General features: G+C 45.6%; 1 protein-coding gene across 2 annotated transcripts in view; it reads right to left on the reverse strand.

Annotated features, from left to right (window-relative positions):
- Positions 1-22,962, reverse strand: part of CA11 (carbonic anhydrase 11) — a 1,551,304-nt gene that overhangs the window by 276,720 nt on the left and 1,251,622 nt on the right. For both annotated transcript variants that reach the window (XM_073552098.1, XM_073552100.1), the window contains exon 6: positions 21,880-21,952. In XM_073552098.1, the coding sequence (XP_073408199.1) occupies positions 21,880-21,952 (73 nt within the window). The remainder of the gene's footprint in view (positions 1-21,879; positions 21,953-22,962) is intronic.

Below are 22,962 nucleotides of genomic sequence, written 5' to 3' on the forward strand. Positions count from 1 at the left end.
CGCTGGCGATGTGGGACTTAATAGAGAGGAAGGCCTTGGAGACCTCCTCCGACCACAATTTGGGATTTGCTTCCTTCTTGGTAAGGGCTACCAAGGGAGCTACCAAAGTTGAGAAGTGGGGAATGAACTGGCGATAATAGTTAATGAACCCCATAAAGCGCTATACTGCTTTCAGAGAATGGGGTTCCTGCTAGTTCATCACAGCCTGTAGCTTGGCCGGATCCATAGCCAATCCCTGGGCGGAGATTATATAGCCCAGGAAAGGCAAGGACTTCTGCTCAATCACACACTTCTCCTACTTGGCATAGAGGGAGTTTGCCCATAGGAGGTCAAAGACTTTGTAAACATCTCTCCGGTGGGAGTCTATAGCTGGAGAGTGGATGAGAATATCATCCAGACAGACAACGACCGAGGTGGTGAGCATGTCCTGGAAGATATTGTTTACAAAGTCCTGAAAAATGGCAGGAGCATTACAGAGCCCGAAGGGCATCACCAGATACTCGTAGTGTCCTTCCCTGGTATTAAATGCCATCTTCCATTCGTCCCCCTCACGGATGCGAATCAGGTTGTAAGCACCCCGCAGATCAAATTTAGTTAAAACCCTCACTCCCAGCAACCAAATAGCTCAGATATCAGGGGCAGATGGTACTTGTTCTTAACGGTGATGGCATTAAGACCCCTGTAATCTATGAATGGATGTAGTTCTCTGTTCTTCTTCTGCACGAACCCCACCCCTGCAGGTGACACTGACTTCCTAATAAATCCTCTTGCCAGATTCTCCTCCATCAACGGGAGAGATAGTGGATAGACTCGACCCTGGGGAGGCTCAGCACCAGGCAATAGGTCAATAGGGCAGTAACAGGGGTGGTGAGGCGGAAGGGTCACTGCAGCCTTCTTGGAGAACACGTCCACATAGGGCCAATAGTGTTTGGGGAGAGAGGAAAGATCTATGGGTACCTCTGTAGTAGCAACCTGAACGCACTCCCTCTGACATCTACCCTCACAGGATTTACTCCATCCCAGAATTTTCCTTGAGGACCACTCTATATTAGGGGAGTGGTAGCGTAGCCAGGGTATCCCTAAGAGGGCCTCATCAATTCCCTCAGGAATGACTAGCAGGGAGATGATCTCCTGATGGGATGGAGACATGGATAGAGTAAATGGGATGGTCTGATGAGTTATCTGTGAGGGCAGTGTCGACCCATTTACCACTCGTATGGTCACTGGTTTGGTGAGCATCACCTGAGGAATTGTGTGTCGTTGGGCGAAAGCAGAAGACATAAAGTTGCCCTCTGCCCCAGAATCCACGCAAAGCTCTACTGTATGAGTTGTGAGAATCATGTGGGAATAGTGGATGAGGGCAGGTATATCTCGCCCAGATTCCTTTCCTATGTGGCCTAGTCTGGTCAGTATCGCACCTGCTTACTAATGGATAATGGGAGGTGGATATAAAAGGATGCAAGGTGGTTGTGTGAGTGTCTCAGCCTAGGAACACAGAGAGCCTGTCTGTGTGAGAGACACACGTGAGTGGAAGCAGTGCCCACTGCAACTGTGGTTTGGCTGGATGGGAGAAGCCCGCCAGTTGGTAGTTAGGTTGTCCATTGTTTAGTTAGTGCCGGACAGGCAAGGATTTGTTTTATGTTTTATTTCCTTTTGCATTGCTTTCACTGTTAATAAACCTGACCCAGGGTCAGTTATACACGAATCCCAGCTCTGCGCCTGAGTTTCATGCTGAATGCACGTGACCTTTGACCCCAGCAAAGGCGATCCCGGAGTGTTTTATCACATTGTGGTGGAGAACGCGGGCATCACGTTGCAAGCATGAGCATGGAGGACGTGGTGAAAGCCCTGGTACAGTCCACCGCCGTCCAGCAAGAAGCTAATCGGGTGATGATGGCCCAGCTGAAGGAGTTGGTGGACATGACAGTTACCGATCGTTCGCTTCTCCAGCAGGTGCCGCAGCGCCTGGCAAGCCTACGGGAGGTTAACCTGGAAGCCGAGTCGAGAGTGATTCACGTGAGTCGGTACTGGCAGAAAATGACGACCGAAGATGACGTCGAGGCATACCTGACCACGTTTAAACGGACGGCGGTGAGAGAAAAATGGCCGAAGGCACGATGGGCCGGCCTGATTGCCCCGTTTCTTTCCGGTGAGGCCCAAAAGGCTTATTATGACTTGGAACCTGACGCTGCGCAGGACTTTGACAAATTGAAATCCGAGATCTTGGCCCGGCTGGGAGTGACGACCGCTGTCCGTGTACAGAGAGTGCATCAATGGACTTATCAGCAGGATAAACCACCGCGGTCACAGATGTTCGACCTGATCCACGTGACGAAGAAGTGGCTACAACCCGAGGTGTTGACAGCGCCAGAGATAATTCAGAGAGTCGTCATGGACAAGTACCTGAGAGCTCTACCGCCAGCCCTGAGGAAGTGGGTAAGCCATGGAAATCCTACGACGGCAGATCAACTGGTGGATCTGGTTGAACGTTACTCCGTGGCGGAAGGACTCCGAGACGACGCTACCCCACCTCGTTCTTCATCATCTCCACGGGGAACCGGTAAGACTGTTCCAGGGAGTAGGGGAGATGGAAAAATCCCTAAGACAGTGGGGGAGGAAAACGGGACTGCCCGCACTGCGAGGCCGAGAGTAACGAACTATGGTCTAAGCAAGGGGCCCGTTAGGTGTTTCCGCTGCCAAGAGATGGGACATATTGCTGCGAACTGTCCGGTCACTACTGAACCCATGCAGTGCGACGTCACAGACTCTAAAAACCGCATGTCTGTGGTGGCACGGGTAGTGAGTGTGAATGCCGGTCAAAAAGATGTGGAAAAACATTTGTGTGATTTAACTGTTGATGGCAAAAATGTGGTGGCATTGTTAGACTCGGGAAGTGTGGTGACTCTGGTGAAGGCCAGTCTGGTGTCAGCTCCGACTGGACCATCAGACAAATTTTCTGTAACGTGCGTGCATGGAGACACCTGTTCGTACCTCACCGCGGTCATATGCATTACTACTTCCTATGGGTCTGTGCAACATAAAGTGGGACTCGTCCAGGCGTTATTGCATGATGTTATCCTGGGCCGGGATTTTCCCCACTTCTGGCAATTGTGGGAGAATCAGTTGATACCCTGGGGTAATAGTGTACATGATTCTTCTCCCAGGGCGCGTGTGGGTCCCGAACCCCTGGAAGAGGTCTCCCCGGAAGACTCGGGGGAAGAGTCTGCTGGAAATGACCTACAGTTCCCGTTTTCAGTCATGGCGGGTGATACGGAGGAGACCGGGGAAGAGGAGGAGGCCGACAGCCGTCCACCTCCCCGTTTGCCGGATTTGGAAGTTCAGAAAGATGACTTCCAAAGCGAGCAAATAAAGGATCCTACCCTTTCTCAGGCTAGGACAAATGTAAAAGTGATAAATGGGGTACCCGTAGAACCTGGCTCTAGGCTGGCATATCCTTACATGGTTCTGGAGAATGATTTACTCTATCAGATAGAGAAAAAGGGGGAAGATACGGTGCAACTATTAGTCGTGCCAAAACCCTACCGGCGGCAGGTGCTGGACCTGGCCCACGGACATGTGATGGGAGGTCACCTGTGAGTCCAGAAAACCACCAAAAGGATATTACACTGTTTTGTTTGGCCAGGCATGCATCACGATATTCGTGTATATTGCGAGTCTTGTCCTGACTGCCAAGCCTCTGCACCTAAGCCCGGTTCTGTAGCCCTTTGGTACCCCTACCTATTATTGAAGTCCCGTTTGAGAGGATTGGGATGGATTTAGTTGGGCCCCTTCCACGGTCTGCACGTGGACACCAACATATCCTGGTCATCTTGGATTATGCCACTCGTTACCCGGAGGCCATCCCTTTGCGTAACACGGCCACCAAGACGATTGCCAAGGAGCTGGTGCATGTGTTTAGTCGGGTCGGTATACCAAAACAGATACTCACCGACCAGGGGACCCCCTTTATGTCCAGGATAATGAAGGAGCTCTGCCGATTGTTACAAATCGAACCGTTACGCACATCCGTGTATCACCCTCAAACAGACGGGTTGGTTGAACGGTTCAATAAAACTCTGAAGCAGATGCTGAGAAAGGTGATAGACAAGGATGGGAAGAACTGGGACTATTTACTTCCGTATTTGCTTTTTGCCATCAGGGAAGTACCCCAGTCTTCCACGGGATTCTCGCCTTTCGAGTTATTGTACGCCCGACGTCCTCGCGGACTGTTAGACGTTGCAAAAGAAACCTGGGAGGGTCAGGTCACTCCGTTTAAAACAGTGATAGATCACGTCACACAAATGCAGGACCGTATTGTGGCTGTTATGCCTATCATCAAAGAACACATGATACAGGCTCAAGGAGCCCAAAAAAGAATCTATGATAGGGGCGACAAGATCCGTACGTTTGCACCCGGAGATAGGGTGTTGATCCTGGTCCCCACGGTGGACAGTAAGTTCCTGGCAAAGTGGCAGGGCCCCTTTGAGATCAAGGAAAGAGTTGGTGAAGTAAACTACAAAGTATACCAGGCAGGTAAACGGAAACCTGAACAGATTTATCATGTAAATCTGATAAAGCCCTGGAAGGATCGGTCTGCCTTGTCAGCGGAGCTGGCCCGTCCTGTCTGCTCGCATACCGTACCGGAGGTACGGGTTGCAGAGACTCTCTCGGAACGGCAAAAGACGGAAGTCAGGCAGTTTCTACTTCACAACCAAAAGTTTTTCTCAGAAAAACCCGGGCAGACTATGCTAATGAAACATGACATCGTAACGGAACCTGGTGTCACAGTTCACGTAAAGCCCTACCGAATCCTGGAAGCGCGCCGTGAAGCCGTTTCCCGAGAAGTGAAGGCAATGTTAGAGTTAGGAGTCATTGAGGAATCGCACAGTGCGTGGTCCAGCCCGATTGTGCTAATTCCTAAACCGGACGGCACCATCCGGTTCTGCAATGACTTCAGGAAACTGAATGCGGTCTCAAAATTTGATGCCTACCCCATGCCCCGGGTCGACAAGTTAATAGATCGGTTAGGAAAAGCCCGGTATATTACGACCCTAGACCTAACAAAGGGGTATTGGCAGATCCCTCTGGTGGAGGCTGCCAGAGAAAAGACAGCATTTGCTACGCCGGAAGGTTTATTTCAGTATGTGTATATGCCGTTTGGACTGCACGGGGCACCGGCGACCTTCCAGAGACTGATGGATCGAGTCTTGAGGCCACATAGGCGGTATGCTTCGGCCTATTTGGATGACATTGTCATTTACAGCTTGGACTGGGAGACTCATCTCCAGAAAGTACAAGCTGTGATTGACGACCTGTGGGAGGCAGGTCTAACCGCGAACCCCAAGAAATGTCACATCGGGCTAGAAGAAGCCCGGTATTTGGGGTATGTAATTGGGAGGGGTGTTGTTAAACCCCAGGTTGATAAGATTCAGGCGGTTCAGGACTGGCCACAACCTGTCAACAAGAAACAGGTGCAAGCCTTCCTGGGGATCGCCGGTTATTATCGCCGGTTCATACCCAATTTTGCAGCCATCGCTACCCCCCTGACGGATCTTACAAAAGGGAAAGACTCCGTCATGATTAAATGGAGTTTAGCGGCTGAAGAAGCCTTCCATAGCCTAAAACAGGCACTTTGCTCTCAGCCCGTACTGGTGACTCCGGACTTCCGCAGTGAGTTTGTGGTACAAACGGATGCCTCTGATACCGGTATCGGGGCTGTACTCTCACAAGTGAGGGACGGAGTGGAACACCCAGTCCTCTATCTCAGCAGGAAGCTGAATAAACACGAGCAAAGGTATGCAGTCGTAGAAAAAGAGTGCCTCGCCATTAAGTGGGCTCTAGAGGCCCTCAAATATTACCTGGTGGGCCGAAAGTTCAGGCTGATCACTGACCATGCCCCTCTCAAGTGGATGCACTTGAACAAGGAACGGAATAGCCGGGTGACCCGGTGGTTCCTTGCCCTGCAGGCCTACACTTTTACGGTGGAGCACCGCCCAGGGGTACAGATGGGAAATGCAGATGCCCTGTCCCGAGTGCACTGTTTGGCGGGTGTCATTGCTCGACCGGAGTGGTCTGAGCAGAAGGGGGGGATATGTGAGAATCATGTGGGAATAGTGGATGAGGGCAGGTATATCTCGCCCAGATTCCTTTCCTATGTGGCCTAGTCTAGTCAGTATCGCACCTGCTTAATAATGGATAATGGGAGGTGGATATAAAAGGATGCAAGGTGGTTGTGTGAGTGTCTCAGCCTGGGAACACAGAGACACACGTGAGTGGAAGCAGTGCCCACTGCAACTGTGGTTTGGCTGGACGGGAGAAGCTTGCCAGTTGGTAGTTAGGTTGTCCATTGTTTAGTTAGTGCCGGACAGGCAAGGATTTGTTTTATGTTTTATTTCCTTTTGCATTGCTTTCACCGTTAATAAACCTGACCCAGGGTCAGTTATACACGAATCCCAGCTCTGCGCCTGAGTTTCATGCTGAATGCACGTGACCTTTGACCCCAGCAAAGGCGATCCCGGAGTGTTTTATCACAGAGTGCATGGGCCAATGGTAATTGTCCGCTGGAAGGACAGTTTGGAGGAAAACGCCGCTGTGTCTAGTGAACCACCTCCTATGGTCACTGTTGCGAGTTCATTTTCCCCTTCGTCACTGAGGTCTGGTGAACTCCCTATTCTAGTAAAGGAAGGTAATGAGCCTGATTATCAGGCACCTGATCCTAATGAGGATGACTGGCTGAGTGGAGTCACGGACTGGATATAAGGCTGCCGACGCCCTTCTGCCCTGTGGGTGATTTCTCTGTGGACTTCTAGGACACCAGTCTGATTCCTGCTCCCCTAAAGCTAAGTTTTCTGCTTTGCCTGTTAGCATTTATGTTTTGTTTTTGTTTTCCTTGCTTTTCTGTATTCTGCCATTCCCTGCTGGGGTGAGCTGAATCTCCTTTTGCCTGTAGCTCTGTCTTCAGAATATTCCTGAGTACTGACATAGCTTTTTTGAAGCCTAGCATCTTCAGGGCCTTTTTCACTGTCAGTCTGAAGGCTCTTATTTTCATAGGGTTTTTCACGGATTGCAGACAGCAGCCTTCCTGTCCTTTTCTATCTAGTTAGCTTGGGCCCCGTCTTTGCTCAGTCTATCTTTCTGTCTGTGTTAGTGTTTTCATCTTGCTTCACCGTCATTATATGTTGGGGGCTGCCTTTTGCTTTGGGGTCTGCTCTGGGGCAGTTTAGATTTCCCCTTTCTTTCTTTAGGCCTATTTAATTCTCCGGCTGTGATCGAGGGGTCTAGGGCATCGTAGGAACCCCCCACGGCTACTGCTAGTTGTGTTGATAGGTTCAGGGGTCTGCAATCCGATAGCTGCCAACTTCTCTGGTTTTCTGGACTTAGCTAGCATTTCTGTTTTTGCCTCCTACGGTGACTCAATCATAACAGAATCACCCGCCATACCGCAGATCCTAGAGGACTCAATAGCAGGAAAGAATTGTGTTTAAAAAAAAAAAAAAAAAAAAAAGGTGTGTGTATATTCTTTCCTCTATATCTCTGAGGTCGTAGGGGGAATTTTTTTTCTCTCTCAATGGAGATAAAGCAATTGTCTGATCGTGTGGAGCAGCTCGCTGCGGAAGTGCGGGGAATTTCCGCCTACCTTGCTCGTTTGCATGCTGTTGAACCAAAGATCCCTACACCTGATGTATTTTTTGGGGATCAATCTAAATTTTTGAGTTTCAAAAATAATTGTAAATTATTTTTTGCCTTGAAGCCTAACTCGGCAGGGAGCTCCGCGCAGCAGGTTAAAATTGTCATCTCTTTGCTGCGTGGCGATCCCCAGGATTGGGCGTTTTCTTTGAAACCAGATAATACTATTCTGACTAATGTGAACGCATTCTTTCAAGCTTTGGGGTTGTTGTATGACGAACCTAATGCTATTGATCAGGCTGAAAAGACCCTGTTGGCATTGAACCAGGGTCGAGAGTTGTACTGTCAAAAGTTCCAAAAGTGGGCAGTCCATACTACCTGGAATGATAATGCCTTGGCTGCTCTCTTTCGGAAGGGTTTGTCAGAAGCTGTAAAAGATACTATGGTGGGATTTCCTGTTCCCTCTGGTCTGGACGATTCTATGTCATTAGCCATTCAGGTTGATCGGTGTTTACGTGAACGCAGGATTGCACGAGAGGTGTTGCCACCGGTTGAACAGACGTCTGAACCTATGCAATGTGATAGAGTTTTGTCTAAGGCACAACGTCAGGAGTTCAGAAGGCGTAATAAGCTGTGTTTTTTCTGTGGAGATGCCTCGCATATTATTTCTGTTTGTCCTAAACGAGAAAAACGCTTTGCACACACGTTTTCTGTTGGTGGTGTTCAACCTAAGTTTCTTCTGGCAATTACTCTGATCTGCTCCCTGTCCACATTTTCCGCCAAGGCTTTTGTGGATTTGGGAGCAGCGCTAAACCTAATGGACTTGGATTTTGCTAAACGTTGTGGATTTCCGATGACACCTCTGCAGACGCCTATCCCTTTGAGGGGGATTGATGCTACTCCTTTGGCTAAAAATAAACCTCAGTTTTGGACCCAGGTGGTCATGCAGGTCGCCCCAGACCATCAAGAAAATTGCAGATTTTTGGTGTTGCATGGTCTGCATGATGCCATTGTTCTGGGGTTTCCCTGGTTGCAAATTCATAATCCAGTTTTGGATTGGAAATCTGTGTCTGTGGTGAGTTGGGGTTGTCGGTGTGCCTTTAGTGAGGCTCCGGATTTTTCCACCTCTCCTCAGTCGCATGATGTTCCTGACTATTTGGCGGACTTTTATGATGTATTTAGTGAAAATGAGTCTGCGTCCTTGCCTCCTCATAGGAGTTATGACTGTGCAATTGAACTAAGCCCGGGGTGTAAATTTCCCAAGGGTCGGCTCTTCAATTTATCTGTACCCGAGCACGAGGCTATGCGGTCCTATATTAAGGAGTCGTTGGAGAAGGGTCATATTAGACAATCCTCTTCACCCTTAGGTGCCGTTTTTTTTTTGTGGCCAAAAAGGATGGTTCTTTAAGGCCTTGTATTGATTATCGTGCCCTCAATAAAATTACTATTAAATATCAGTATCCGTTACCCCTGATTTCGGATCTATTCTCTAGAGTTAGAGGTGCTTGCTGGTTTACCAAGCTTGACCTCAGGGGGGCGTATAATCTTATCCGCATTAAGCAGGGGGATGAATGGAAGACGGCGTTTAATACTCCGGAGGGACATTTTGAGTACCTGGTGATGCCTTTTGGGCTCACTAATGCCCCTTCTGTCTTCCAGTGCTTCATGAACGATATTTTCCGAGACTTTGTCGATAAATTTTTGATTATCTATCTGGATGATATTTTGATCTTCTCCAAGGATTGGGATTCTCATGTGGAACGTATTCGGACTGTGTTCCGGTTCTTGAGGGAGAATTCCCTGTATGTCAAAGGATCGAAATGCCTTTTTGGAGTACAGAGGATTTCATTTTTGGGAATTATTTTGTCTCCGTCAACTATTGAAATGGCCCCGGCCAAGGTACAGGCCATTTATGACTGGGTTCAGCCCACTTCTTTGAAAGCCCTCCAGAAGTTTTTGGGTTTTGCTAATTTTTATCAGAAATTTATAGCAAAATTTTCTAGTATTGCCAAGCCATTGACTGATCTGACTAAGAAGGGTGCTGATGTGTTGAATTGGTCTCCGGAGGCTGTTGCTTCCTTTCAGGAGCTGAAGCGAAGATTTACCTCCGCCCCGGTTTTGCGGCAACCTGATGTCTCACTCCCGTTCCAGGTAGAGGTGGATGCTTCTGAGATTGGTGCAGGAGCTGTTTTGTCCCAAAAGGATCCTGTAACATCTAAAATGAATCCCTGTGCTTTCTTTTCCAGAAAGTTCTCTCCATCTGACCGTAACTATGATGTGGGGTTTGGGAACTGTTGGCCATGAAATGGGCATTTGAGGAGTGGAGACATTGGTTGGAGGGAGCTAAATATCAAGTTGTGGTCCTCACTGACCACAAGAATTTGATTTACCTAGAGTCGGCTAAACGCTTGAACCCTAGACAGGCTAGGTGGGCCTTGTTTTTTACACGTTTTGATTTTGTGGTCTCTTTTTTTCCTGGAACTAAGAATGTCAAGGCAGACGCCCTCTCTAGGAGTTTCTTTGCTGATTCTCCTGTGGTGACCAAGCCTGCTACCATCTTAGGCGAAGGGGTAGTTCTTTCTGCCATCTCGCCCAATTTGAGACTTGCTCTGCAAGAGTTCCAGGAGGACAAACCTGAGCTTTGTCCCAGTGTAAAGTTGTATGTTCCTGACCAGTGGAAGAAGAGAGTGATGTCTGAAGTTCATTGCTCTGCATTGGCTGGTCATCCAGGTATTTTTGGTACTAGAGATCTGGTGAGTCGCTCTTTTTGGTGGCCCACCTTGTCTCATGATGTCAGGAATTTTGTGCAGTCCTGTGGGACTTGCTCCCGGTCTAAATCTTGTTCTCGCTCTAGTGGGCTGTTGATGCCTTTGCCGGTCCGCAGGAGGCCATGGACCCATACTTCAATGGATTTCATCTCTGATATGCCGGTCTCTCAAAGAATGACTGTTATTTGGGTGATTTGTGATTGGTTCTCTAAGATGGTTCATCTTGTACCACTCCCTAAGTTGCCATCTTCCTCTGAGTTGGTGCTCCTGTTTTTGCAACAGGTAGTTCGCTTACACGGGATTCCTGAGAACATTTTATCTGACAGAGGAGTTCAGTTTGTGTGTAGATTTTGGAGGACTTTCTGTTCCAAGCTGGGAATTCAGTTGTCCTTCTCCTCTGCTTTTCACCCTTAGACCAATGGGCAGACAGAGAGAACAAACCAGACCTTGGAGTCATATTTGAGATGTTTTATTTCCGCTGATCAGGATGATTGGGTTTCATTTTTGCCCTTGGCCGAAATTTGCTTTAAATAATAGAGCTAGTTCTGCCACTTTGATGTCACCTTTTTTTTTGTAACTTTGGGTTTCATCCTCGATTTTCTTCAGGGCAGGTGGAGCCTTCTGCCTGCCCAGGTGTTGACACTGAGGTGGAGAGAATGCACCAGATCTGGGACCAAGTGGTGGATAAGTTATCTCTCTCCCAGGAAAAGGCCCAGCGGTTTTCCAATCGACATAGGACCATTGGTCCACAGTTTAAGATTGGTGATATGGTGTGGTTATCATCAAAAAATATTGCTATGAAGGTGGCTTCTCCTAAGTTTAAGCCTAGATTTATTGGACCTTACAAGATTTTGGAGATTATTAATCCGGTCTCTTTTCGTTTGGCTCTTCCTGTCACATTTAAAATCCATAATGTGTTCCAATAGTTCTTTGTTGAAGAGGTTTATTGAACCCGTTGTTCCTGGGGTGGCACCTCCAGACCCTGTATTGGTTGAAGGTAACATGGAATATGAGGTAGAGAAAATACTGGATTCCCGTCTGGCTAGACGGAGACTCCAGTATTTGGTTAAGTGGAAAGGTTATGGTCAGGAGGATAATTCCTGGGTCTCTGCCTCTGATATTCATGCCAAAAGATTGGTGCGTGCCTTTCATCGGGCTCACCCTGATTGCCCTGGTGGCGTGGTTGAGGTTTCGGTGACCCCTCCTCAAGGGGGAGGTACTGTTGTGAGTTCATTTTCCCCTTCGTCACTGAGGTCTGGTGATCTCCCTATTCTGGTAAAGAAAGGTAATGAGCCTGATTATCAGGCACCTGAGCCTAACGAGGATGACTGGCTGAGTGGAGTCACGGACTGGATATAAGGCTGCCGACGCCCTTCTGCCCTGCGGGTGATTTCTCTGTGGACTTCTAGGACACCAGTCTGATTCCTGCTCCCCTAAAGCTAAGTTTTCTGCTTTGCCTGTTAGCATTTATGTTTTGTTTTTGTTTTCCTTGCTTTTCTGTATTCTGCCATTCCCTGCTGGGGTGAGCTGAATCTCCTTTTGCCTGTAGCTCTGTCTTCAGAATATTCCTGAGTACTGACATAGCTTTTTTGAAGCCTAGCATCTTCAGGGCCTTTTTCACTGTCAGTCTGAAGGCTCTTATTTTCATAGGGTTTTTCACGGATTGCAGACAGCAGCCTTCCTGTCCTTTTCTATCTAGTTAGCTTGGGCCCCGTCTTTGCTCAGTCTATCTTTCTGTCTGTGTTAGGCTAATTTCACACTTGCTTTTTTTTGCAGCGCGTTTTTCCCGCAAAAAAACGCATTGAAAAAACGCATACAAACGCATACAAATGCTGCGTTTTTTTCAAGCATTTTTATGAGCATGCATGAAAAAAACGCAGCGTTTTTATGCGTTTGTATGCGTTTTTAGTGCGTTTTTACCGCGTTTGCGTTTTTTTCCAACATTAGGTGGCCCCTCACACTAACTCAAACCATGACTTTACTAACCCTAACCCTAACCCTAACCCTGACCCTAACCCTAACCCTAACCCTGACCCTGACCCTAACCCTGACCCTAACCATAACCCTGACCCTAACCCTAACCTTGACCCTGACCCTAACCCTAACCCTGACCCTAACCCTAACCCTTAACCAAACCATACTAACCCTAACCCTAACCCTGACCCTAACCCTAACCCTTAACCAAACCATACTAACCCTAACCCTAACCCTAACCCTGACCCTAACCCTGACCCTAACCCTAACCCTTAACCAAACCATACTAACCCTAACCCTAACCCTAACCCTAACCCTGACCCTAACCCTGACCCTAACCCTAACCCTTAACCAAACAATACTAACCCTAACCCTAACCCTAACCCTGACCCTAACCCTGACCCTAACCCTAACCCTTAACCAAACCATACTAACCCTAACCCTAACCCTGACCCTAACCCTGACCCTAACCCTAACCCTTAACCAAACCATACTAACCCTAACCCTAACCCTAACCCTGACCCTAACCCTGACCCTAACCCTAACCCTTAACCAAACCATACTAACCCTAACCCTAACCCTGACCCTAACCCTAACCCTAAACCCCCTTAACTGACCCTAACTCTAACCCAAACCCCTAAATTCCATTGTCAAACTAATGGTTAAAAAAAAAAACGCATGCGCAAAAAAACGCATACATAAGCATGCCAATGCGCACATATGCGCACCCATAGACTTTTAATGGGTGTCCTGCTGTAAAAAAACGCATTGCGCGCGCATGCGTTTTTTTGAGGCAAGTCGGACGCCCAAAAAATGCAACAGGATGCATTTTGTGCGCCCGAGCGCATACCGCAAAAAAACGCATGCGCGGAAAAACGCATACAAACGCATGTGTATGCGCACATAAGCGCATCCCATGCAAAGTATAGGGAAAAAAACCGCATGCGTTTTTTAGCGCTAAAATCCCGCGAAAAAAAACGCAAGTGTGAAACCAACCTTAGTGTTTTCATCTTGCTTCACCGTCATTATATGTTGGGGGCTGCCTTTTGCTTTGGGGTCTGCTCTGGGGCAGTTTAGATTTCCCCTTTCTTTCTTTAGGCCTATTTAATTCTCCGGCTGTGATCGAGGGGTCTAGGGCATCGTAGGAACCCCCCACGGCTACTGCTAGTTGTGTTGATAGGTTCAGGGGTCTGCAATCCGATAGCTGCCAACTTCTCTGGTTTTCTGGACTTAGCTAGCATTTCTGTTTTTGCCTCCTACGGTGACTAAATCATAACAGGTCACTAAACAGGGACTGTAGTGAATTCTCTCTCTGGCTTCCCTCTGAAGGTAGTGGAGCAGGTCAGATTGACAGAGGGGTTGCGGGTTCTCTTTCTGGGCTCCCTCTGGTGGTTACTGGAGGTAGTGGAGCTGATCTGATTGACAGAGGCCTGCCACCTGATAATAAGGAAGACGATTGGAGATCTGGGGTTTCTGATTGGGATTTAAGACAGCTGACTCCCTCTATCCCTGCTGGTGATTTTCTTCCTGTGCCTTCTGAGGTCTGATGTCTCCTGCTCTTTCCCTGCATGGTTCAGCTAAGTGGTTCATTTGCTATTCTGTTTGCATTTGATCTGGTTTAGTCTATCTGTGCTTTGTGCGGGTCAGCTAGCTCCAGCTGGGGCCGTGCTGAATCACCGCCTATATATTGCTGCTTAGGCCAGTTTGTTTTGTCCCCTGTTATATTGTTCTCTTTTTGCTTTGCTTTCAGAATATACCAGAGTGCTGATACAGTGGTGGCGAAGTCGTGCGACTTCAGTCTTTTTTGTGCATCAGACCTGTTGGACTTTTTGCAGGGTTTTTTGAGTGATTGCAGACAGTGTCTTTCCTTTCCTGTCCTGTCTAGTTAGTGTGGGCCCCATCGTTTGTTCAGTCTATTTTTCTGCCTGCGTTTGTGTTTTCATGTTGTCTCACTGACAATATATGTTTGGGGGCTATCTATTCCTTTGGGGTCTGCTCTGGAGCAGTTTAGATATCCCCTTTCTTGCTTTAGGCTTAGTGAGCTCTCCGGCTTGTGCCGAGGTGTCTAGGATCATCATAGGTACGCTCCACGGCTACTGTTAGTTGTGTGGACAGGATCAGAGCAGACCCCAAAGAATAGAGAGCCCCCAAACATATATTGTCAGTGAGACAACATGAAAACATGACAACATGAAAACAGGGGCAGAGTTGTTACCTGCTTCCCCCGTAATGGCGGACGCTATATGGCAGTATAATAGAAGAACACACGCGGGTTAACATTACCCGTGTGTACAGAGGCGGACTCTGTTGCATCACAGAACCGCACTACCGTGGAATATAAATGCCGTAACCTGTTAAATGTCACAGAGCTCGGCAAAGTGAGCGCTAGTGTACAGTCACAGAACTCTGCCCCAAAGACACAGGATTAGAGTCCCTCTAGACCCACTATGCGTGCGGTGTCGCACCTGCAAACACCACTAATAGATGCTGGCTACCATGGAGTGCAGACCAAGTGCACAGTGGCATACAGGCAAAGCCACTACTTGGCGCTTATGCTAGTCCCTGACTCTGCCTCCTACCTGCACTGCCTAGGCACTAACTGGCAAGGTTGACCAACACATGCGTGACAAGGGTAGAGGTTTCATAATGAGTCAGTCAACAGAGACATACATACATGCATACAACACTCACTCCACATGGTCTATACTAGTGCACGGCCAGAAGAAGCAGGTGGCGAAACGCTCATCAGGATGAGGGGACACCGAGCGGTCACATCTTTCTTATATGGTAAATATACATTTTTACTTTCTAAGCACTATTCACTTTACCATGGTTCATGATTGCTTGTGGGTACTCTGATTCATTGGGGTTACTGCTACCTTTACTTGTGCTCCATTTATCTATATGGTTACTTTACCACATCACAGCAATATGTTGTATGAAATGTGATGTTTTTTTGTTTTGGGCCACATAATTAGCATTTTGGTACTTTGTGCATTGATGTTTTTGTATTTAATACAATAATTTTGGTCGATCCACTGCACCCTGGTGTCCCCTGGACAGTATTTTGCTTTTTTACTACCTATTTTATATTTTATCTTGATTGTTTAATAAAATATTGGTTTTTAATGGTGGGATCTCTTCCTTATTCTTCCATGAGACTCATGTATATGGGATTAATATGTTCATTCTATTTGAAGTGCCGGATATGGTTTTGGACATTTTTTGTTGACTTAATCGATGCTCATGACAGCCAAATTTACGAGTTGTTCCTGCGTCATAGATGTCTTTAAACGGTTTTCAACTAATTTGAGTTTTGAGAAGGAACGCTCACCACTGCAGTTTGTTACCATCAAAATTAGATATATCCTTAGAGCTATCTCAATATTTGAGAAAGTGTCCTGCACACCCTTTTCCATGATAAGCTTGTACATGAAAATTTCAGTGCTGATATCTTTTGGCTCCTCGTCTGTGAATAAATTGGCAAGTTACAAACTGACACAGTTCATCGATAAATGTAATGTCCAAGTCATCTGAGTAAGACCTGACGAGTGACACCACAGCAGTGTTTAGATCGAGTTTTACATGTTGTAGATTTTTACCAGTAGCATCTGTTCTTTGCAGGATATCATTCCAAAAGTTGGTGTTAATACCAATTTCAAGCTGATTCATTTGTCTTAACAGTCCTTCTGCTTCACACCGTACACAGCTTTTTTCTTCAAAGTCATCAGCAATCTGTTTAAGTACATCTTTAATCTGCTGATAGTCATGCTAAAGGGCCTTAGTAGCGTCAGCTCTGCAGGACCAATGCGTAATTGTGACACGTTTGAGAGTCAATGCTGTTGCTGAGTCCATATTTTTCAAAGCCTCAGTCAGGAGCTGATGCTGATTTAAACTGTGAAGAAGAGGAACAGCTTTTCAAGGAAGTAAAAAAAATGTACAGCACTCGAGCAGCTTTCTAAAGAATTTTTAGCAACCAGATTTAAAGAGTGTGCAGTACACGGAATCCAGGATGCAAGATTGTTCTTCTCTCTCACTTTGGCTTGCAGGCCATTGTATTTGCCACTCATTGCAGGTGCATTGTCATAACTTTCACCGCGGCAATTTCCCAGGTCTAGGTCGTGTCTTTTCAAAAATTCCAAGGCATTGAACATGTCTTGAGCTCCATGGCCTTTGTTTGCCATGAATGTTACAAAGCGTTCCACAGGACCATCTTTCTCCATATACCTCAATACAAGGGTAAGTTGGATAACTTGAGCTGCACCGGGTGTGGAGTCCAAAGAGGTGAAGTAGTAATTTGATTTGTTAACTTGAGAAATAATTTCTCTGAGGACTTATTCGCCCATTACATTGATAATTTCTTCCATAATTGCAGATGACAGGTAGTTTGTATGACCCTTGCCGCGATTGGCTTGAGTTTTGATATGCTGTGCAAGAAAGTCATTGTACTGGACGATGAGTTCAAGAATGCCCAGAAAGTTTCCATTTCTAGGTGATCCAAACAATTCATTATCTCCTCTAAATGCTAAAGGCCCTGTCTCACATAGCGAGATCACTAGCGAGATCACTGAAGCGTCACCGATTTTGTGATGCAACAGCGACCTCACCAGCGATCTCGCTACGTGTGACACGTAGCGGCGACCAGGCCCCCGCTGCAAAATCGCTGATCGTGATTGAATTTCCTGGGCCATTTTTTGATCGCTGGTGTCCCGCTGGCCAACATGCACCGACTTGTTAGTGACTCAAATCATGGACGCAGGCGGGAGTCGTCAGAATCGCTGCTGTTTGACAAGGTTATACGGATCGCTGGATCGTTGCTGCGTTGTTGGGTAAGTCTGCCTGTTTGATGGCCATGTAATGATCATGTAGCGATGCACCAGCGATCCTTACCAGGTCGTATCATTGTCTGGATCGCTGGTGCATTACTTAGTGTAATGGTACCCTAAGCCACACTCGGCAATAAACTGAATAACATTTACTACTCATTTCAATACTGACCTCCAATAATGCTCTGAGCCTCGACCTGTTGTGTTAGCTCCGCATCAATTCGCCCAATCGCTTTTAACCTCATATTGAAAGCAATTGTGGAGTTCAGAAGTTCAGCTGACTGCTCATGACTTTTTATACGTTCTTGTGAATGTTTTCAATCACAGAATCATAAGACTCAGATGCTGTAATAAAGCACATCAATCTGCACGTGAACCAGTAAATGCATCCTTTAGAGGGAGAGAAGCATAACCAATTCCTTGTTATGACTTCTCCATTATGAATTTGATGACGGAAAAGCCCAAGTGTGCTCTTTTTTGGAATATTGTAGTCCTTTCTAGGTTGCTGAACCGAGTATGCAATGAACAAACTTTCATCACAGTGCTGGATTGTTGATGCACCCCTTTTCTGCCAGAAATGTTGCATCTGTTCCTAAATAATGGATGGCCAAAGTCCAATGTCATCGCCCCCTGGTGGGCCCTCAACTTCACCTTCTTCATAAGATGTGCCACTATCAGTCTCCTTATCTTTGCGTTCTTCAGTTGTACACATTACATCAGCCTTTTCTTTGCCAGGATCAGCAACCATTTCAGCTATGTGCACACGCTGTGGTTTTTACTGCGGATCCGCTGCGGTTTTTGGCCATTTTACCTGCGGTTTTACCTGCGGTTCCGCAGATACAAATCCGCAGACCAATCCGCAGCGTGGGCACATAGCCTTCCACTGAAGCATTGTCAGGTTGATCAGATTCTAGAAGGTCATTACTCCTTTCCGACACTTGCCTTGAATGAACAGTACAGAATTAATCCAATTTTCTTGTCTTCGCTATCTCTCCTGTTGATTTCATTGTTGCTTCTTTTGCCTTATGTCTTTTCGAAGCCCCAGACTCCCAAATTCTTGTGCGATGTCTGTGTCTATCTCCTTCATGATTGTCCATGATGGTAATGTAAAAGTAACAAAATGACCTTGTGATCCCTTGAAGTCCTGAAAGGGAATTAAAGATTAAAATATGTACTGTACATATGTATGTATGTATGTATATTGTAGAAATTTGGGCTGTCTATATCAAAGACTGCTGCTGGGCTCTATATGTATGAGAGGCTTTTGCTGGGCTGTATATGTATGAGAGGCTTCTGCTGTGCTGTATATATATGAGGGGCTGCTGCTGGGCTGTATATATTAGAAGCTGCTGCTGGGCTATATATGTATGAGGGGCTGCTGCCAGGCTGTATATATCAGAGGCTGTTTACTTGTCTGTATATGTCAGAGGCTGTTGCTGTGCTGGCTGTATATAGAATAGAGGCTGAGGGGCTGTATAAAGTGTATACACAGCACTATACTGTAAACAGGGTCACACTGTATACATACAGTATACACAGACACAGTGACTGAAGTCCTGCCACGCTCCGTGGTGGAGAATCCTCTTCTCATGCTGACATCGTGGCTCCACCTCCTTCCTCGAAGGTAGCTGAACTGAACAAACCCTTATCTGATCTAATCCGAAGGAGTGATATAGCTGAATAGCCCCTTAGGCCCCCCTAAATCCGGGCCAGTACCAACAACTTGCCGGTATACTTAGGTGGTGTGTGCACATCTCGTATTAGACTATTAAAGCAATTTCATAGGTAAATACTTGTGATTAATTTTCAGCATTATAGATATTTCTCGTTAAAAAAATGGCTTGCATCTTTCAAACTGCAGGAATCACACTTCCAGTGACGCAAAAGCTTCAATTTAGAATTAGATTTTAGTTGCACAATTAGCAAGAAGCGCTTTAAGGGCTCACTCACACTAACGTATAAAAAAAATCTGTCATCCGTGTGCAGTCCATATGCAACTCAGCAGATATTAATCTTTACAGCACCATTTACAATTTCCTACACAACAGATTTATAATGTATCCATAAAAATCAGATTTCCTACTGGTGATCTGTACAACATGTGCTTTTTTTTCTCGCACTATATCTGTTTAGGAGTAAAATTGCAGCATGCTGTGATTTTTTTCTCATGCTGAATGCAGTTGAGGAAAAAATACACAAATCTGCAGTGGTTCACTGAGTAAAATTGGTTTGAGTGCTATCTGATTTTTTTATCGTATTGCACTCATTTGATTTATACCCCCGTGTGAGTGAACCCTTAAGGGGGTTTTACACTAAGTGACATCGCTAGCAATATCGCTAAAACGTCACCGGTTTTGTGAAGCTATAGCGATATCGCTAGCGATATCGCTATGTGTGATACTTACCTCCGACCGGCTCCCCCGCTGTCCATCGCTGATCGCGCGAGAATGTCCGGCTCCATTTCTCGTCGTCAGCTTCCTGCTGTGACGACGAGCGACGCTGGAGGCGGGTGGGAGGACGTCAGGATCGCTGTGTGTGAAAGGTGAGTATCGTGCGCTGCGTCGCTGCTGCGTCGCTGTGGTCTGCCTGTGTGAAAGCTCACTAGCAATCATTTAGCGATGCACCAGCGATCCTGACCGGGTCGGATCGCTGGTCGGATTGCTGGTGCATCGCTAAATGTAAAAGGGCCTTTAGGGTGTGTGCACACGCTGCAGATTCTGCTGCAGATCCGCAGCGGTTTTGGTCCTGCGGATCCGCAGCAGTTTCTGTTGTGGTGTACAGTACCATTGTAATCAATGGAAAACAAAACCGCAGTGCAGGCTAATCCGCAGATTTACCTGTGGATTTTGTAAAATCCGCGCTGAAAATTCCACAGTAGAATCCGCAGCGTGTGCACATAGCCTAATACTGTCCCTTCCTGCTTGAATTGAGCAAAAATAATAATCAGCGATTAATGTGCTGTTAATGCAGTATAGCATTGAAAAACCACTACAACAGTTCCATATATGTCATTTTAATATTTGGATTATCATTCACAGATTGAGACTATCACTCCAATTTTCAGTCTGGTACATCAGCATATAATTAATACAACATTATTGCTATAGGCCTTTTTCTATCAATATGCTGTGTGCTCTGATCTCCTACCCCGACACATTACAGGCATAGAATACCATTCCTTGGCCATTTCTTATCTTTTATACTTCCTATGATAGCTCCGCTTGATCATGTGAGCTTCAGGAATCAGGAAACGCTGTTATCACATCACTGAGTCTTTAGCAGTGTGTGAAATGGCCTAGGGCATTTTTATTTTGCTGATCCTAATGAATTGTATAGCTGAGTGTTTTAGTTTGCCAGGGTCACACCTGCGTGTGCAATGCGAGAGACTCGCGCGAGTCTCTCGTTGTTTCTTTTTAAAAAGAGGAGACAAATGATTCAGCTCATCCTCCTATCTGCTTTCAATAATGCCCAAGTCTTATGGTTTAAAGTGCAATTTTGTTTTGGTATTTTTATTGAATTATTTATAAATACCAAGTTGATTTTAGTTGTTTTTTAGGCATGAACCAACAACGTCCTTCTTCCATTCCTGTATATAAGTCCATCATGGGTCCAGGCGATAAAGTTTTTACGTGTATTTAATAAGGATATGAGCCTGTATGAATTAAGTTCCAATTTTTCCTTACCCGGTTTTTCTATTACGATTATATTCACATCATACATGGTTTTGGGTAAACTGCGTTGCTCAATTGTATTTCAACCCCTCACGACATTTGACGTACCTGTATATCATGGTCGTATTGGGATTCCGACGTATAGGTACGCCATCATGGCAATCAATCATGGCACTGGAGGTTGGATATTTTGCACTTTAGAATGCTGAAGAAAAGTCTCTAATCCAGTCTGCAGATTCCCAAAAAACCATCCTCCTTCCCTGGTTCATGTGGATGATGCATCCTACGTCGTCCACACAGCGTTCTCTATCACGCCCCTGCACAGGCACACTTCTCTCTGCCCTGCCAAAAGTAGAGCAAAGTACTGTAATGCGTATGCGCTGGCTTTATTTTTGGGTCATCGGGAATCTTTGGCCTCTCCTCACGCATGTGCACTTTAGTAGTTTGCCCTGCCCTCAGCAGGGTAGAGAGAAGTGCGCCTGAACAGGATGGGTACACTGTATCGATGACATAGGATGCGTCTTTCACATGAAGCAGGGAAGGAGTAGGCGGCATTGGATCAAGACCAGATACGCCCATCGGACAGAGCCTTGTGTGAGTATAATGAAAGGTCTGTTTTGGTATCTGCATAGGAGATTGGGGACTTTTGCACAGAATTCCAGCATTCTGTAAAAAAGGAATAATGAGGGTGGTTGAACTTTATATGGATAAAACCCGGTGACAGGTTTGCTTTAAATAAAAAAATACATATTTTATACATTTTCCCTATTGCTATTCCTCTACTGTAATGACTTAACATTCCTGATTATTACACCTCTCCACACATTGTACTACTAGACCTTTCCCTAGATGTTGTTCCACAGAATTACGTTATCAATCAGTTGTATGATCAGGTCAAATTTTCACTGGAGATTTGATAACATATCACACATTTCATTTTGATCAGATTTCTGCTTCAATGTCTGCAAGTTAAAAGGATATTGCTTTACCCCATGGGACATTCAAAATTCTTACTTCTAAAAGATATCCTTGTGATGGTTTCTCTGTTCAACATCCTGTTGAGAAATGGATTGGAATTATCCGCCACCTTCAAAGGAGAAAACCCCAGAATTAGTGTTGGTAATGCAGTGAGAATAAAACATATATTTTTTCTCTTGGTTTGCCAAATGCATTTTGATCTAAAACATAGCTGAACTCATGAAAGATTCATTATGCAAATGTGAAAACCTAGTTATATTTTATTTGTTAGTACTGGTGTAATGTGCTGCATGCAGTCCGATTGGAAAGAAAAAACAACTTTTGCTACAAATATGTTGACGATATATGTTTACGCATTTTATTTCTACCGAAGCTTTCTGAAAAAGTTATCATGTAAATCTCAAGATTCAAACAGTAATCCGATTAAACATATTTCATGTAAAATAGGTTTTCCTAATTTCTTCTTCTTGTACTTGCCTAGCATTAAGTATATAAGATAAATTCTAACGCATATCTCAGGAAAAAATTTGAAATTCAAATTCATTTTATTATTTACTAACCATGCATGCTCTTCATCATCTAGTTCAGAAAATAAATTTAATACCAAGAAAATCCCCAAATATATTAGTGCATTACTCATGTTTTTGATAGATCACTCATTAAATCAATTACATTTTTTATTCTTACTATAGTGATGCCTAAATTACCTCGTCAGCATTAAAATTACAACTCCAAGAAGGAAAAGTAACATAGTAACATAGTTATTAAGGTTGAAGGGAGACTTTAAGTCCATCTAGTTCAACCCATATCCTGTCCTAACTTGCCCTAACATGTTGATCCAGAGGAAGGCAAAAAAAACCCATGTGGCAAACAGTAAGCTTCACATTGGGGAAAAAAATTCCTTCCCGACTCCACATACGGCAATCAGACTAGCTCCCTGGATCAGCGCAATATTAAGGAAACTAGTGTATATACCCTGTAATAATATACTTTTCAAGAAAGGCATCCAGTCCCTTCTTAAATTTTAGTAGGGAATCACTCATTACAACATCATATGGCAGAGAGTTCCATAGCCTCACTGCTCTTACAGTAAAGAATCCGCGTCTGTGAGTATGCTTA

Source organism: Dendrobates tinctorius, unplaced genomic scaffold (assembly GCF_039654945.1).
Source record: "Dendrobates tinctorius isolate UK_male_01 unplaced genomic scaffold, ASM3965494v1 ptg000184l, whole genome shotgun sequence".
In the NCBI taxonomy this organism is placed as follows: Eukaryota; Metazoa; Chordata; class Amphibia; order Anura; family Dendrobatidae; genus Dendrobates; species Dendrobates tinctorius.